Source organism: Asterias amurensis, chromosome 17 (genome assembly GCF_032118995.1).
Source record: "Asterias amurensis chromosome 17, ASM3211899v1".
NCBI classification, from domain to species: domain Eukaryota; kingdom Metazoa; phylum Echinodermata; class Asteroidea; order Forcipulatida; family Asteriidae; genus Asterias; species Asterias amurensis.
Genome location: NC_092664.1, coordinates 4,935,796 through 4,955,403, shown reverse-complemented (window position 1 = coordinate 4,955,403; position 19,608 = coordinate 4,935,796). Strand labels below are relative to the sequence as shown.

Sequence of the window (19,608 nt, the reverse complement as noted above, 5' to 3'; positions counted from 1 at the left end):
AACTTTGGAAAAATAAGTTTTGTCCATGTAGCCCTCATCCAGAATCCCAGACCCAGCCCTTTTAGGCCCTACCCTAGCCCCCAGACCAAAGTTAACTCTCACCCTTGTAGACCCAGCCCCACAGTTTCACTTTGTTTCTTTAGAACTCCATGTTTCAGGTTCTTTTTTGTAAAGCTGATTTTTAAAACATTTTACAGGTAACTGTTTTCGTTTCGTTTTTATTTTTAGCCCATGATAAGTTGTAGAATGAATGACCTGTAACTGTTGATTAGTGGGCCAGGTTGATGCAAGTTGTTCTTAGCAAAGCAAGTATGAAAGCGATCTGATCGACACTGTGTTCGTTAAAGGCTCATCTATCTTTATACATGTAAATATTCACCTTAGAAAAGTTTAAAACGTATGTTGTCTTCTTTTTTTGTCCATTGCAGCAATTGAACTTGCTTTGGATGAACCAGTGGATATGGGGCAGTCAGCAACTTCACACTTCATGATAATAGAGTCTGCATGTTGGTTGTTCACAAGATGGATGGCACTGCGATCTCTTGGAGCTCCATTCCATGAAAGGGTAAGTGGTCCTTTTGGGATTTATCTTAATCAATCTATGACTGACAAAGTGGGAGAGGATCAAGGTGCTGTTGATGAGTAAATGACAAATTAAACAACAATGGGCACAGATTGGTATAAGAAAACAGCTGCTGAATGTAAAACAAAAAGTTGAGATGCAGCCATGATAAAAGGACTGTCCATGTGGAAAGGCTATGTAAAGGGGAGTACATGTATAGGGGTAGGGTGGTTGCATATGGCATCATAAATGTCCAGTGTCCAGTTATTAACATACAATGATGCATACTGCGTGACTGCATCAGTTGGTTATACATACTGGAAGGTTTTAATACCCCTGCAGTGCAATGTAAACCACCTTTTCCACAATTCATTGTGTATGAATTTCCACCACCTCTATTGAGCCTCATTGCTTCAACAACTCATGGAACTTGCAATCGCCACATTACGGGACATGGAAATTAATATAAAATAGTTCTAATCCCAAAACTCTAACCCTAGACTTAGACCCAGCCCTTACCTTAAACCCATGCAGCGGTAGCACTGGTTTAAAAAAAATAACTTTTATTACTGGGGTCTCTGCACAGTATTATTTTTTTGAGCTTTCCAAAAAATTCTCATAGTTGAGGAAGTTTTTGTCACAATGAAACCTGTACTTGATTTAAAGACAACAAGTGTCAAACAATTTTTGTTTTGAGTTTTGGTTCTCTTTGAGAATTTATCACTTGTCTAACTGTTGATAGGTGAAAACATTGGCCTTAAAGGCACTGGACACCACTGGTTATTGTCAAAGACCAGTCATCTCACTTGGTGTATCTCAACATAGGCATAGAATAACAAACCTTTGAAAATTTGAAATCAATTGGTTGTCAAAGTTCCAAGAGAATAGTGGAAGAAAAAACACCCTTGTTGATCAAGTGTGCTCTCAGATGCTTGAATTGGAGAACTCAGCTTATTAGGTCTTGAATATAATTCAAATATTTTAGAGAGAAATTACTTCATTTTCAAAAACTATATTACTTCAGAGTGTTCTGTTTCTCAGAATGTTTTACACTAACATAAGCTCTTCATTGCTCGTTATCAGGAAAGTTTTTATGCCAACAAATATTTTGAGTAATAACCAATACTCATAAAATCGTTCGGCGGGTTTAAACCACTATTTTAAAACCTCTTTACCACACTTGATTCCCTTATTGTCCGTTGCCAATAATCTGCCATGGTATAAAAGCATTTTGAACTAGCCTCTCATAAACAGAATAGAATGATAAGCAATGGAGGCAGTTTATTGATCTCTTTAAATCCTCGTTTGTGCAACAACAGGGAGAAGGTATTGTATTAGGCTTTACATGTGGATTTTTATGTACATTTCTGTTCGACCTTGAATTTGTACATGATATTCAATTAAAACTGCATTGAGTTTCTATATTCGCTTAAACGTTTATTTACAAAAAGATTGTACTTGCCTAAGCACCTGCACATACACTTATAATTTTTCAATAAAGACCTTCGTAGTCATGCTGGGAAAAATACTGAGGCAGTTGAGATGGTGGTCCACCTTCCTCATTCTAGATTAGATCTTAACTGCTAGGCCAATGAGCTCACCCAGTGACAAGGAGCAAGTTTGAATCATATTGAAATACTGAGGCAGTTGAGATGGTAGTCCACCTTCCTCATTCTAGAGTAGATCTTAGCTCCTAGGCCAATGCACTCACCCAGTGACAAGGAGCAAGTTTGAATCGTATTGAAATACTGAGGCAGATGAGATGGTAGTCCACCTTCCTCATTCTAGAGTAGATCTTAACTGCTAGGCCAATGAGCTCACCCAGTGACAAGGAGCAAGTTTGAATCATATTGAAATACTGAGGCAGTTGAGATGGTAGTCCACCTTCCTCATTCTAGAGTAGATCTTAACTGCTAGGCCAATGAGCTCACCCAGTGACAAGGAGCAAGTTTGAATCATATTGAAATACTGAGGCAGTTGAGATGGTAGTCCACCTTCCTCATTCTAGAGTAGAACTGCCAGGCCAATGAGCTCACCCAGTGACAAGAGAAATTAAACAAAGCGGTGATTTGTATTATAATATTTATTTCAATGTTTACTCTCTGCTAGTTATAACTATGATAGAAAAAAAATATAGCATACAAATTAAGAATTACTTAAATTATATATGTAGGTAAAACAATTAATGACTGATTATTGTTACATTAACCAAAGATTGTGTGCCATGAACATATTCAGAAAAAAAACAATTGGAAGAAAAATATATATACAAACTAAATAAGAGTACGTGAAATGCAGTATAGTCCAAAAGGGTATTAAGGGCACTGTACACGTTAGTTAATTACTAAAAATATAGCATAAAACCTTATTTTGTAACAAGCAACAGAGAGCTGTTGGTAGTATAAAACATTTTGAGAAACGACTCCCTCTGAAGTAATGTAGTTTTTGAGAAAGAGGTAGTTTCTCACTTAAATAATAAAATGACTGCTGGCCAGAAGCCTTTTATTCCTATCTGAAAGCACACTATTTTGTACAGCAACTTCAATGACCAATTGGGTCCAAATTTTTCCAGACTTGTGATTTTACGCACATGTTGGGATACACCAAGTGAGAATATTGGTCTTTGACAATTACCAAACGTGTTCAGTGCCTTTAAAAATGTAGCAACAGAGATTCTCTAGCTTTAGGCAAAAAATCTTGATCCGAAATTAATTGTTAAGGCTGCTGTGAGTAACACCAGTAACAAGAGTCACACATGCATGGGATGACTTTCTCCAGGGTTGCACTCAACACCAAACATTTTACCTGTTACAAAGTTGACATCAAATTAAAGCTGCAAAGCTATATTGCCCGGACATAAGAGTAACGTTAAATATAAATAAGAATAATAAACTTGCGGGCAAACAATGAGTAAAATCTCATTTGAAGGAGTAGTGGCTCTAAAAAGAGCCGGTTTGGTCTTGATATTTCAAACAGTATACTCTGCTCATCTTCATGAGAATGAGGAATGTTCCTCCTGAAGATGAGCAGAGCATAGTGTTTGAAACGTATAAAACCAAACCGACTCTTTTCGGAGCCACCATTCCTTTAAAAGAGATTTTACTCATGGTTGTACCGGCAAGTTTACTATTCTTATTTTTATTTTTAGGCACTCTTATTCTCCACACCATGCAAAGCTTCAAACACCAATGCCTGGACATGTATTCAAAAGTAAAAAATATTAAATATAATGAAAAAAATCTATGGTTACTGGAGATAAATTGGTAATAATTTTCTTTGGAAAAGGCGCTCTATAAATACGGTTGTTATGATTATTATTAACTAAGTCAATTAGGTCACTCTGTTACAGATATATATACAAGAAAACTACATTTAATCTTAGAACATTTCATTTCAATGAATATTCCTGTTTTTGAAACATCGCTCTAAATTCAGAGTGATTATGTCCAGACAGGATGAATAATCCATATTCGGAACACATAATCTGAAAACCGTTACTGTCAGTATCTCTTCTCAAATTCAAACTTAAAGACCTGCTTTAAGTCATGAACTTTGCTGAATTTCACTTCAAATGTTTTCAATAAATAAGGAAATCGAGTCATATTATTATAAATAGAAATTTCAATTGTGTAAAAAAACAATCATTTCGAATGCCCATGTCCAGCGCTTTTCTGAGAGATTTGCCAAAAGCCCTGTTACATAATCAACCACAGATTGTTATAGTTAGGAGCTTCAATTTGTAAAGCCACTTTGTTACAGCATGGAGGTATAACAAAGCAAACTCCCACAAATGACGTCAGTGGCATTGTCCTTCGACGCGTGCTCTCATTGGCAGAAATGTTTTTAGTTGTGGCCTGATTTTTTAATAGGGTTTAATGCGTAACGCAGTAAACCGATTTAACACCAGGAAATATGCATAATTATAGTCAGGTTGCACAGTCGGGGCTATAAGCGATTGGGATTGTCAGGGCGCATTCAGACGTGGTTCCATTGTTCTTTTCAACCAACCAAAGCAATGCATTTGGGGAAAGGGTGCATGTCTTTCTGGGAACCGTCATTGAATATTCTGCCACCCAGGAGTTAAGATAGATTGTATAGTTTCGCAAAATTCGGTACCTTCTTGGCAACTCGCTGGAAGTGGGAACCGCATTGAAGAAATCCAAGTGATACCTGATGAGGAGGGCGAAGATGGGCGGCTACAGAGAGTGGTGAAGCCGATGGCTTACTAGCCGGGCAAATCGGGTGAGTCGCTACATTTTCAGACCTAATGCTGGGGCAAGTACAGCCCCAACAGTAACGCTAGTAGGTAACACGAGTACCGTGAATACGGAAAGGTTTCAAACATCTAGTATGTATAAAGGGCCAATAATTGCGAACATCCCACAGATTAATAGTCAGGATATTTCATGGCCTTTACACGTAACTCGGTGTATAACGGACCAACATTCTCAAAGCATGAGTACAGGTACACAAGGACAAGAAAGGGCGGACAATCATAATTTTTCTGGCAGCTTGCCGTTTAATATGAAAGTTAGTCAGAGCTTGTGTCAGTCAGGCCAATCAGGAATAAGTAAGCCTAGTAGTTTAGTGTACAACTTGGCAAACTCTAGTCAATATTCAGGGTATTCCATACATAACAGGGATGGGGCATGTAGTAGGTTAGGAGGGACATCATCTTCAATAGAACTGGGTGGTGCCCAACTTTCAAATGCAGGGTGCAAAATAAGTACAGTAGGGAGCAGTTGCATGTGGGGGTCCATTGATTGCACAGCGGGCTCTTGAAGCATACCGATGGCGGATAACATGCAGCATATGAATTAACCGTCAACTCCCTTTAATCCATTGATATCGGTTTGTAGCGAATTGGGCGAGGGCCTACCGCTAACCTTAACATTTTTAAGATTATTCATAGCGAGTTTGTGGATTTTGCTGTGATCTTACAAAGAAGAGTGACCCTATAGTAGTACAAATAGCCTACCGCTAACCTTAAAATTTTTAAGATTATTCATAGCGAGTTTGTGGATTTCGCTGTGATCTTATAAAGCAGAGTGACCCTATATTAGTACAAATAGCGGTCAAGACACAATAATTCTTGCTGGCTGTAAACGAGGGGGGTTTTATAATATGGAAAGATAATAAACACAGGCGTCCAATTACTTCTATACATTACATGGACCTCTGCATTTTTGACTTATGTAGCAGTGTATTTGCGAGCTCATCTCCATAGAACACATAGAATTATTGAAATAGTGTCAGATCGTACGCACAGAGAGCAGCAGCTCGTCCAATAAGGGGGGATGGCGCACTTTTAGAATGAGGCAGCAATTAACACCAGTTAGATCATGGGCATAATTGACGATGAATTATGGGCATTGCACGTCACAGCACCATGTGTTAATCAAGCTCTAGAACAAAGGGTACATAAAGAATAGAAGGGCAATACCAAGTTTCATTATGACCTTTCGGAATGATTGATCATTATTAGGCACTAAATGGCCAGCTTCCATAAATCAAGGGGTAGCCTATTGCATAATATTAAAATTAAAGACCTTTGCATCTTCTTCCATTTGTACATACGTATCTGGTATTTCATATGTTTAATGAATAGGGTGGTATAGATGGCCTTAGCTTTCGATCCAAACTGGACCTAGTTCAGAGGCATAAAACAAGTACAAACAAATACATATCCATTCATAGAAAAAGAGAGGGGAAATGGATTAAAGAAAGAAAGAAGCGGGAAAGAAAGAAGCGGGAAAATAACAGCCAATCAAAGTTTCTATTTCAGAAACAATTGGGGGCTATGAACCAATACGAGTAGAGTGGCGAGGACAAAGGAGGTTTCATATGAAAGGATGGATTACTGGACCATAAAAGTGGTAAATGCATCGTTCGTTAACAATGCAGGGAAACATGAAAGGGTAGAACTAGAGAACAAGTTGCATCATGATGCAATTAACAATGGTCAATTCATAGAGAAAAGCAAGATCAAAAGTACGATGGTATTAAAAATAGGTATGAGGGACCTGTGGAAAAAAGGGGGGTTACTTACATGAGATAGTTATAGTAACAAATATATAAGAACAACTTTAAAAAAAAATTAATTTATACTTGAGTTACAGAATATAAACAACATTATAGTTCTCAAGCAGAAGTGAAGTGGGGGTAACGGGAATTTATTTAACACCAGTGTTTATGTTTAGTCCAAAGGACTTGACTGTCTTGAGTTGGTGAATCCAGTGTGATTCGCTATGCTTGCAGTTATATTTCATATGTTCATAAATTGCACAAATGGGAGGATCCCAAGGGTAGTTTCATTGTTTCCAAGATGAAAGAGGATTGTAGACGCTTGGACCCTCGGCAAGATTCAAGATGTTCCATTACATTTCCAGTGCTGAGCAGTCTGGTTAGTTTTTACCGCCAGTCTGCAAAATATTGAATTATTCGGTTGGGTCCTGAGGCGAATTAGAATAAATCTGCTTTATACTTGTTAAGTATAAAGAGTTACACGGTTCAATGGTTTGGCGGGAACATTGAATAGGACTGGGTGCGGTACCCAGGGTAAGGCTTATCTGGCTATGCTATCAATATACACGTTAAAGCTTTGTTAATTTAGTCTTTTTTTTAGTCGTTATATAGTTTAAGTATCATCGGTAACAGTAGCAGCTACCATAGCTTAGCAGGGAGGTCAGTACTAGCTTGAACCTGAAAGCGTTGATTTGCATAGATCAGGTGTACGTTTCCAATATCGGTTGGTTTTTCGTATCTGGCGGTCAACACAGCACTGATGTTCCATGGCAATGACACGTTGTGTCGTAAAAATGTCGGTACAAAATGTAACGAACAATGGAGGCGGGCTAAACCGTAAAGCTTACGTATTTGAACAACAAAGGCGCATGATTAAAAATTATCAATTGATCCGGTTATTCAAGTTACAGGGTGTAATTATTGTCAGTAAAGACGAAAATTCGGTCGTTACAAAAAGTAACAAACATTATAATGTGGGACTAAACGTACAGAGTATGTACATGAGATGAGAAGACGCATGATTAAAAATGATCGAGTGATCCGGTTATTCAAGTTACAGGGTGTAATTATTGGCAGTGAAGATAACAATTCGTAAAGTGGTTACAAAAAGTAACCCATTATAATGTTGGATTAAAATGTAACAGAGCATACACATGAAATGACAAGATGCATGATTAAAAATAGGTTCAATTACAGGGTGTAATTTTTACAGTGAAGACAAAAATGTTCGATGCAAACGTAGAAGAGTGTGAAGATGAAAAGAGAAGATGAATGATTATGAGTTGCTCCGGTTGCAGCATAGCTTGCAGACATCTTCATCCGGTTGCAGCATAGCTTGCAGACATACCATATTTGACTTATATGACCTTTATTAAAGTAGCATAGTTAATGTTTAAAGTATAATCAGCATATGAAGCTCTGCTGTTAAAAGCAGCATTCTTGGTTGCCCTTTTCGGTTATTCTGAGGGTGAGTGAGTTTACAACTCACGATGGCAAATTCCCGGGCGTTGCGTATTGGTGATATTTCCTTTAATCAGGAAGGGAATTTGCAAGTAGTTCTAAGATATTCAAAAACGGATCAAGTGGGTAAAGTTCAATCATTTCTATTGACAGGAATGCCAATACTTCACCGTTTGTACATTGAGGGGGGACCCTATGTCAGCCAGACAAGTTAATCACATCTTAAAGTAGGGATTAAGGCCTTCAGGTAAACCCCACACCCTTTTCATTTCATAGTTGCAGGATATGTTTGGGGTTCGGGAGGAACAAATCAAAAGTATGGGGAGATGGAAGTCTGGAGCACTTGAATCCTACATTAGGCCAGACTTAATGTTTTCAATTGTCTAAAAAGGGGTAGCTTGTAGCAAGGTCATAAATAAGCAGTGTAGACAACCGCTTCTTTAATTAGCATATTGCCGTTTAAGATAAATAATCATTTACAAGATTGGTGAATGTTGAGTTGGTTGTTAACAAATTGTGTACAACATTTTCAACTACATACAAGACTTTGACAAGATAAAATATTGGTCAGAACAGATTACCCAGGCTGTTTTTCTTTGAATTTGTTTTTATACAGATGTTTATCGGGGACAGTATCATTCGCCACAGCAGCGGCACAGTGGTGGTACAGTGAAATGGAAAGGGGTGTCTGGGGCACGCCTGGACGGCTGGGACTAGGCTCAGGAGATACGGCAAAAGGCGAGGTCCCGACGGCAATAGTGTTACATCTAAGGACCAAAGATATCTTGAAGGAAAATTCGGGACAGATAAGACATAGGGTAAAAGGGAGCCTAAAGATGTTCATCAATCCGATGCAAGAACGTGGGTACCGGGACAGTATCATTCGCCACAGCAGCGGCACGGTGGAGGTACAGTGACATGGAAAGGCGTGTCTGGGGCACGCCTGGACGGCTGGGACTAGGCTCAGGAGACTCCTGGCAAAAGGCGAGGTCCCGACGACAATAGTGTTACATATAAGGACCAAAGATATCGTGAAGGAAAATTCGGGACAGATAAGACATAGGGTAAAGAGAGCCTAAAGATGTTCATCAATCCGAAGCAAGAACGTGGATACCGGGACAGTATAATTTGCCACAGCAGCGACACAGTGGTGGTACAAGTGACATGGAAAGACGTGTCTGGGGCACGCCTGGACGGCTGGTACTAGGCTCAGTAGATACCTGGCAAAAGGCGAGGTCCCGACGACAATAGTGTTATATCTAAGGACCAAAGATATCTTGAAGGAAAGTTCGGGACAGAGTAGACATAGGGTAAAGAGAGCCTAAAGGTAATTAGGAACATCCTACCCAACACACGGTTAATTTGGTCAGACATTTTGTTAAGGGTGAAGTATCAAGGTAAAGTTAAAGGAGGGCAGAAAAACGCTGCACTTGGGATTTAAATATGTATGCAAAGAAGATACTTCGGGAGATGCAAAACGCACCTGTTATAAAACACCCCCATCTCATTAACCCTTCCCGGAAGGTGCGTACTGGCAAGACATGATTCATTTGGTTCCATCAAAATTTATCAGACGGGTTGACACTCGGAGAAAGTTTTGTAAAAAAAAAAAAAAAAAATAAAAAAAAAAAAAAAAATAAAAAAAATAAAAAATAAAAAAAAGGGGGGGGGGGGTGTTTGGGCAAATTTTTATATCAAAATTTGCTTTGGCGGTAAGTTTAGGTTGTTCCTATCAACAAGAAGCTAATAGGCATTGTAGCCTGTGAGGAAGTGGTAAATTCATTTATGTGAATTGATATGGATAAATATGGTGGTAATAAAATGATGTGATTGTATATAAAGAAGTAGATTAATTTGGTACCTTCTTGGCAACTCGCTGGAAGTGGGAACCTCATTGACCCGGAGTTTTCTCCAGTCAATGAGTGCATTTATAATTATAATAATTGTAATTAGTCTGGTACCTTCTTTGGCAAATCGCCGAGAAGTGGGAACCTTTGCGGATTGGAAATTTACCGTTCGCAAAGTGAGGGATTGGGACCCTTTGCGAATTGGTCGCAAAGTGTATTATAATGGGAACTGGTATACTTCTTTATGAGTGTGGATATCACTGGATGGAATTAAATAAAGGGAAATCCCTTATATTATTATGAATGGGCGTTTTACCACCGAATTCAGAGTACGGAATAAATTAACTCTTGGCAGAGTTCACTACAACAACAAATCCTTGTGTCTGTGTATATTTATCAGGTGGTAATTGATAATTACAAAAAATTAAGAAGTGTACCATATCAAAATTACATTCAAATGGTGAACAAGTGCATTATAAACAAGTTACAATACCATTTCCGTTGAAAACATTCCGGTCAGGTAGGTGTTTAAATACTGACATATTTTTCTTGACCACATAACTTCTCAAAATGCTTCATAGAATCAAAATCTGCTTTACTACTAGCTGAAAGTTTATAGTACCAATAATTTTATAAATGATTACCAACGTATGCCTCTCACTAAAGTTTTGATGAGTATTACTGTTGCTAGAGGGGTTGTTAAGTCACAGAAATCCCACAACAAAACCTCAAAGGATTTAAATTTGATTGAGCTTTTATAATTATATACTATGTAAACTGATAACCACAGAACTGACTATTATTTATAAACGATACAACTGATCATCTAATGATGATCAGTTGTAATTTATGTGTTGTCGAAATGTTTATCTCAGCTCGAAAGTTATTGTGATTGTGGTCCAGCATAATGTTCGTTGATGTTCTTTACTCATGCTGATAGATATGAACTGAGTTGGATGTAGCCGCAACCAGATCACCAGCTGGTGTGAATGTGAGACCATAGGGATCTTCACAATCATTGATGATACATCCAATGTACTTGCCATCAGGACTGTAATGTTGGATTGATGAGAATAGTCCTTCTACTACAGCAACATAGATGCTTCCATCCTCATCACAATTACACACACCACTAAGCAACCCAGACTGATTGAAATCTACTGAGAATACCATATTACCCTTGTAGGTTACTGATACTAACTTCCTGCCACCCCAGTTGGTGTAGATGAGTCGCTGTTTGTAGGTAGTCAAGAATCCACGAATCCCTGGAGCAGACAGTGTTCTTATGAGGGATCCATCTGGTTTGTGTAGAGAGATCTCTGCCTTGTCTTCATAACCCACTGTTATCAGATTGTGGTCATCCACTGCAATACATGATGGTCTACTGCCTGGATTGAACAGATGGAGGAGCTTATAATTGCTGTTGAAGATCTTGACTGTTTCATCATCTAGAACAATGAGCTCATCATTCTTATTCACAGTCACTCTGCTTGGTGCGGTAATACCTTGGATTGATAGTTCTTGTGAGACAACATAGGATTGAGGATTGCTCTCTGCTGGTATTATAATCAAGCTACGGTATTGATCTAGAACAACAATATCACTATTAGAGTATGCAGCAACATCCCTTGCACGCATTCTCACCATCTTTTGGTTTTTGTTCTGGTATTTAGAAATTTCTGTTTTTAATGTCCATTTATTTTGATTTAAGTGTTTCCTTGATAGTGATGTTAGATCTTTGGCCAGTGCAGAAGTTGCTGATTCTACTTGTCGTTCATCTTTCAGTACCAGTCTCCCTAGTGAGTTCTGGCCTTCTTTAAAGTTCATATAAGCCAACCCATTAGGTATTTTTGTTGATTTCTTCTCTCTGTATTCTTTGAGGTCTTGCAAGAGTTGTTCTATATGATGTACAATCTTGATCCGTTGATCCATGAGTTGAATTACCTCATCCTGCTTGAGCTTTGCTTTGTTTTTCTCTTTGCTGTTTGTAGCTCGTGCAGTTTTCATTGTCTTGACTCTGTCTTTATAAATCTGTTCTGCCTCTTGCATCAGTTTCTGCTTCTCCTCTCTGATCCTGGCAGCCACCTTGGCAATCTTCTCATCAGCCTTCTTTGTGATTTTCTCTTTGGTGGCAGCAAACATAGAGTTTAATGTCTTATGGGACATGTCTATTTCTTGAATGGCAATGTTGAAGGTTGTGATACTCTGTCTTACTTCTGCTAGAAGTTCTGTGGCATGTTGTTTACTTTTGTCTGAAGCTTCACTCAGTTCTATTACAGGGTGCATTCTGTGGTCTTTAGCAATGCAAGTTGTACATATCAGATTATTGCATGTTTCACAATACATGATAAGATCCTTGCCAGTATGCTTGCTACACTTGGAAACAAACTCCTGACTGTGTAATGGTTTTCTTTGTTGTTGTGTCAGTTCGGTTTCCTGTATTTCAATTGCTTCTATCAATGAAAGGACTGTTAAATTTGTTTTGAGATCATCAATGCCATTTTCATTTATTAGAGTTTCTTGTCTACACACTGGACATGAAAGCCTTGTAGTACTTGGACTATTCTGTCTGAGTTGTTGAAGGCATTCAAGACAAAATGAATGAGAACACTCCAGTAGTTTCGGTTGCTTAAAGCGTCCACTGCAAATTGGACATTCAAGATGATCCTGACTTATTTCTGCTAGCACTGACTGAGCTGTTATATTGGATGCCATTTTGTTGGAAGTTGCTTCAACGATGATCTGTGAAGTAAAAGAAGAAATTGACTCAATTTGATGAGATCCTTCTACATATCCCAGTAGTTTCCTTATCAATGATTTCTTTAACATATTACAATCCTGGGCATAAAGTTAAAGATTTTTTAGATTTAAGGATTGCATATCGCATTGTTTTTTGTTTTGTTTTCTATGACGACCAATCAAGTAGGCTTTTCTATTGTGTCACACGCACTGTGTGTATGGCCCCTACGCATACACCAAGTGGATACATTTTGGAGGGGTAGTAGGTCCACTTCCTGTCTGCTGGCCCCGCCTAGAGAATTGTCATAATATTAAAGTCACCTGGAAATAGAATTCTTTTCTTCTTCAAACATTATAGTATATGTTAATGAACAATAAAAGAATTTTTTGGGTAATTGTTTGTAACGATTTATATGTTAAAAAAATAGATAAAGTTGTTTGGGGGTTACTCCACCTACCCCTTTTGTGACGTCAATCGACTTTGCTTCGATCAAACATCGAACACACGTACGTGCAAGTACATGCAAGTCCTAGTCGTGAGTTTTTACGTTTCAAAAAAAGGTTTATTTCTTGCATTTTTCTGGCAATGTCGACCAGGTGTATTGCTGCTGGAGGCAGCAAAACAACTAAAAATGGGGTCAGTTTGCAAAGTGGTCTGGCCCGACGCCTTTTCCATTGCTGTGCAGCAAACGGTTCGAGCGTCAAGCTTCAAATATCGCGCCTCAATTGACAACACGAACAGCGCCCCCTCGGGTCGGGCCTACTTTTAAATTTGTTAATAAAATGGAAACTACGTTTTTAGAACCTTAGTTATATGTTTATTCATATCCTACTCATCAAAATACATATTTTGGTGACAAAGGCTTTATTTTGACAAAATACCACTTCCAGGTGACAATTTGTACAAGATGAAAGCCCTATAAAATCGCCATCCGATGGTGCCAAACTTGTTCAGGTTGGGTACATGTACGAGTCTTGGGTCAATTGACCAGTTATAAGTTGTGATTTCTATTTGACAGCTCTGTGCACAAAAACCCAATAACCTTTTTAAACTTGGATGCAGGGATATGCCAGGAGGAGTCGGGTACAAATTGGTCCACAGAGGGTGAAAGACAGGGAAAAAACCACTGGGCCAATTTGATTGCAAATATAGCATGCACCAAAAGAAATTATAATTCGCAAAATGGTCCATGAAAATATATTCTATTTCGTTAAACATAGAGAGTGCTACTTTTTTTCCTTCCATGAAGGGTGCACTTACACCCCCCCCCCCGAATATAGATAGACAACGAACAACTGCCTCATGAATATTTGTAGACCCTAAAGAATCCGATACTTATACTAGCGAAAATAAAAAGGGTACAATGTCAAATTTGGACCAATTGTGACCTTTAATCCCGGCCAAATCTCTTTGGGTCCCCAAACCACGGTCTTCATGCCCCTATTCAATGTTGGCTCTCTTTGCCAGTCTCAGCAAGAAAGGAACATTGATAACCCCCCCCCCCCCAACAAAACATTCTTGCTGTTTTGAATATTGTTTTAACCCATTGGTGCACATGGCGATCAGAGCAACCACCACGAAACACGTCAAGTTGGACTTTTATAAACAGTCATAACTTTAAAACTACAACCCCCATACTGTACATACCGCCCTCATCTGGTTGTTTCGAGCGATTGTTGAGTTTTTGTTTGGTGTGGTGGTCAACATGGGGTGCTATTGAATTTTTGTGGGAAAAAACATGGTTGAGTATGTTCTTTTTTTTTTGTGCTGTTTGAAAAATTAATCTGTGCCCAAAGGGTAAACGCTGTACTCATCATAAACTTTTATTGTCTGTTAAAGCCTTTTTTTGTCTTCTTTTTTTCTTTTTTTCTTTTTTTACTTCTTTACTTCACGCTGACAAATCTGAGACAATTTAGGCCATATCTCGTTTGGGCCCCTGCACCATGGCCCCATGCCCCCCCCTTTCAATGTTTGCTCTTCTGGCTCTCCTTGCACAGTCTTTGGCGCTCCCATCAACATTGAGCGAGGGGACGGGGGGGGGGGGGGGGGGGGGGGGGAAGAATGTTTGTTGTCATGGGGGAAGTGGACAGAGAATGTTTATTGTAATTTTGTGAATGGGTGGCCCAAAGCATTTTGGCCTGGATATTAAAGCTTGGGGTTGTTGACATGGGTTGTTTTTGAATGACCTGAAAAAAATAGTACTCTTAACCATGGAGGAAGGAAGAGAAGGAGTTCGAACGAAGGGACTTCAAAAGTCGAACCTGTGGTACCGCGGTCGCTTAACGAGGCCTCGTAATCACCCACATACCTTACACAAACAATGGGCGACCTGGTGTATGTGAGTTTGTGCGTGCGCACTTGGTTCTTCCCGCAACTATGGAGTTGTATGTCGTATGGATATAATACAGAAAAGACTAGTTTTTGGAGACCTGATAAAATTTTTGGCCACTCATGGTCACCAAAACGAAAAACACAATTGAATACCAACCACCCTCGTGTGCTTATACCCAAACTTTGATCCACCAGTAGTGACCGGAAAGTTTCCAAAAATGTAAAAATATGCTATGATATTTCTACGAAAACACCACAAACGGTAAATGAAGAAGTCAATCACAACTCACCTTCTACAACTCCGATTTTCATGTGAAAAAAAAACAAAAGAACTGGGAAAAAGCAACGCAATCGTTTCTACCATGTGCGCATCCATGAAAGACAAAGAAAACACACTGCGCATGCGAAAACTGTGTATTTTCGCAATTCTTTTCTCCAGTGATTAAACTTTACATGCAGGCAACAGTGCAGAATGGCGGTACCAAGCCTTCTGTACAAAGAGATCTAATCCCTCTAGTTAATTGGTCGTGCAGCGTTTCTTTTGTTACTTTGCGGTTGGCGGGTCGTTCATACTCCTTCTCTTCCTTCCTCCATGTCTTAACCAAGAGTTGTAGGGACATTTGTTCAAGGTTGATGCTGGAACCTTTGGAAATTTACATGGGTGAAAAGGTGTTTATATTTGAAGGGAGAATAACTCAATGAGCCTTGTGACACCCCTGTCAAATTGAGCAGAGGACAACAATTTTGAATTCAATGGATAAGTTTCCTTTTACTGTAACAAAACTGTTATTAGACTGAGTATTTTTGAATGCTAGCATACATGTAGTTGTCTGGTGTAGCCTAGGGCCCAATTTCTAAAAACCTTAACATACAACTTTGCTAAACACAGAACAATCCTGCTTAGCAGAAACTGTTTACCAGCCAACAGTTCATTGGAGGTTTGATGAGCTGCATTGGCTGAACAGTTATTTTGATTCCTTAGCATAATTTGTACTGTATTCCTATTCTCCTTAAACATAAGTAAGTCAGTTACCCGTCAACATTCCATCATTAGTTTATACTGTTGCAACACGTGCCCCACTCATTTTTTGCTCAGTCAAGAAATTTGCTAAGCAGCATTTTCTGTTTAACAGGTTTTGGGATATTGTATGAGGCTTAAACGTTGGACTTCTCTCCGTTTAAACAATGCAAACAAGTCCAGTGTACAAATTTAAGATTGATGGGTTCAGAATTGTAAACTAGATCCTTGGTTGAGATCATTAGGGGAAATTAAATGGGAATTCATGGGAACCAGTGCGTTAAGAAGAAAAAAATGTTTGAAAAATAAGGCAAAGTATACTGTAGTTTTTTAACCATTGTTTCAAGCCTATATCAATCGTCTCTGTACCTACATGACAACTATCAATTACCTACATTATAACTACCTGTATACTCTAAAGTATACACATTAACTTAGTTTTGGTTTTCACCCATACACTGATATGTGTGTTAGCACTATACTCAGTACTTTCCTGAGTCCTGTGAAACAATATCACAGGCATGTTACTTGGGTGGGATTCGAACCCACGACCCTTGCATTTCAAGAGCAGTGTCTTACCAACTAGACTACCCAGGTTGCCCTCTGTAGCTAGAGGCAGTTCGAATCCTATGTTTTGGCAGCGAGTACCGCAACGATATCACAGGTATGTACTCGGGTGGGATTCGAACCCACGACCCATGCAATTCTAGAGCAGTGTCTTGGACTTATCGTGTACCATAATATATTGTGTTGAAACACAAAAATTACCTTTATAAGTAAATGAATATTTCCATGTCATATGCAATAATTATTATGTACATTTCCCTTCACAGACTTATTTGTAAATGATATTATGAAGCTCTCCAAGTGAAAGAATACTCCTAAACAAGTTGGGTGCAGACTTATCATCATACTACAAGTTAATAAAATCTGCTGTGTTTCTGTTGCCATTGTATATCAATAATACATCATCTCTGTATTCATTGAAAGCCACTATCTCAAGGTTTTTGTCTTGTTTGTACATGGTGCACAATATCGGCTGCACGATATCGGCTGTACAAGTCATGCTGTGGTGTTTGAGGGTTTTTTGCTGTTTCATCTAAGATGCAGTACATGTCTGTACAACTTGTTTTAAAAAGCAACAGGCCACTACTTGGATGGAGTCTCTAAGTTTTTATATTTGGTTGTTCATACACACTAAATTATTGCTGTGAAAGAAATGATATCTAAAGCATTTTATAATGTAAACCCTTATTTTGACAAAATACAACACATTTATATAACTTACTGGGTTTTAATGAAAGAACATGGCATGAACATCAACTGGCATGAAACATCAAATTTTGTAGTTGACGAGTAAATTCCAACATTGATCCGTTAGACGTTGGCACAACACACTGAATGGTTGCTTTCTGTATATCGTTCAACGATGCCACACCAAGCCCTATGTATTTCTCATATGTAGGATGTCCCGTGTCTATATTTAGCTTTTGTGTTGTACACTGTGCTGTGTGATGTATTATCATTAACTGTACAGTACTCACTGCATTACACATTAACTTGACAATAACCTTAACCTCTGACCGGTTCATATAAAACTGGGACTGTGTGTGTATTGTGAAAGAGATTGGCTGTTTCCAGCTTAGAATTTACGTGTATTCTATTGTGGGAGCTCGCAGAGTTCCCTTAATGGGAAGATTTTCTAAGCAGCAGACAACCAAACAAACACTAAATAGGCCTAAATTGGGGTGCCAAACTGATTACCATAATTTGTATCCCCAGTTTTGGGTGATTATTAAAAACAAATATAAAAAACTTTTGTCCATGCAGCTCTCAGAGGCCCAGACCAAGCTCTTTATGCCCTAATCCTATCCCCAAAGTTGACTCCCACTCTTTGCTAGACCTAACTCTACAGTTACACTCCGTATCTTTAGAAATCCATGTTTTGGTTTTTGGTTTTTTCTCAAGATGACAGTAACTGTTTTCCATGTAGATTTTTAGCTCCTCATAAGTTGTAGAATGAATGATCTGTGACTGTTGATTTGTGGGCCAGGTTGATGCAAGTTGTTCTTAGGAAAGCAAGTGTGAAAGCGTTCTGGGCCATACTGTGCTTATTAAAGTCACCTGGAAGTGGTATTTTTTCAAAATAAAGCTTTTATCACTAATATATGTGTTTTGATGAGTGGAATGTGAATAAATAGTTAACTAAGGTTTAAAAAAATTAGTTCTTATGTCATTTACAAATTTAAGAATAGGCCCTGACCCGAGAGGGCGCTGTTCGTGACGTCAATCGAGGCGACTTTGCCTGCGATCCGTAGAGTAAACATACTTGCAAAGTATATGTACGGTCCAAGTCGTGAGTTTGTACATTACAAAAACATTTTTTTGGGTGCATTTATCCGGCAATGCCGACCAGGAGTATTGCTGCTGAATGCAGAAAATCACTTATTTAAAACGCACAAACTCACGACCTGGACCGTACATGTTTTTTGCACGTGTGTTTACTCTACGCATTGCAGGCAAAGTCTGCCTCGATTGACGTCACAAAAGGGGTAGGCAGAGTCAGCCCCCCAAACAACTTTATATATTTTTTAAACATATAAATCGTGACAAACAATTACTAAAAAAATTGTTTTATGGTTCATAAGCATATACTCTTATGTTTGAAAGAAGAAAAATTCTATTTCCAGGTGACTTTAAAGGCTCATCTATCTTTGAACATGTGAATCTTCACCGTAGACAAGTTTAAAACAAATTCTGTTTTCTTTTTTTGTCCATTGCAGCAATTGAACTTGCTTTGGATGAACCAGTGGACAAAGTGGGAATGGATCAAGGGGTCATTGATGAGTAAATTACAAACTAAAAAACAATGGCCAAATAATGGTATGAAAAAAGCAGCAGCTGAATGTAACAAAAAAGTTGAGATGCAGCCAATAAAAGGATGGTCCATGTGGAAAGGCTTTAAAAGGGGGGGGGTTGCAAATGGCATCATAAATGTCCAGTGTCCAGTTTAGAACATACAATTGCATACTGCGTGACTGCATCAGTTGATTTTCATCCTACATACTGGAAGGTTTCAATACCCCTGCAATAAGTGAACCACCTTTTCCACAATTCATTATGTATGAATTTTTAGCACCTCTCTTTAGTCTCAATGCTTCCACAACTCATGGAACTTGCAATCACCACATTACAGGACATGGAAATTAATATAAACATACGTTTTTTTCCCCCAAACTTTTAACCCCAAACTCTAACCCTAGCCTTAGACCCAGCCCTTACCTTAAACCCATGCAGCCGTAGCACTAGTTTAAAAAATTTACTTTATTACTGGGGTCTCTGCACAGTATTATTTTGTTGAGCTTTCCAAAAAATTCTCAAAGTTGAGGAAGTTTCTGTCACAATGAAACCCTTACTTGATTTAAAGATAACAAACATCAAACAATTATCTTTGGTTGAGTTTTGTTTCTCTTTGAGAACTTATGATTTGTCTCACTGTTATTAGGTGAAAACCTTGGCCTTAAAGGTACTGGACACCTTAGATTATTGTCAAAGACCAGTCATCTCACTTTCAGATGCTTGAATTTGAGAACTCGACTTAGGTCTGGAACTCAATTCAAATAGT

General features: G+C 38.5%; 1 protein-coding gene across 1 annotated transcript; it reads right to left on the bottom strand.

Annotated features, from left to right (window-relative positions):
• Nucleotides 1-10,298: 10,298 nt before the first annotated feature.
• Nucleotides 10,299-17,402, bottom strand: LOC139950008 (uncharacterized). The gene is made up of 2 exons (XM_071948626.1): nt 17,272-17,402; nt 10,299-12,636 (listed from the first exon to the last, which is right to left on the bottom strand). Exon 2 carries the CDS (start codon nt 12,607-12,609, stop codon nt 10,819-10,821), a length of 1,791 nt encoding a protein of 596 aa, XP_071804727.1. The 5' UTR covers nt 12,610-12,636; nt 17,272-17,402; the 3' UTR covers nt 10,299-10,818.
• Nucleotides 17,403-19,608: the final 2,206 nt, after the last annotated feature.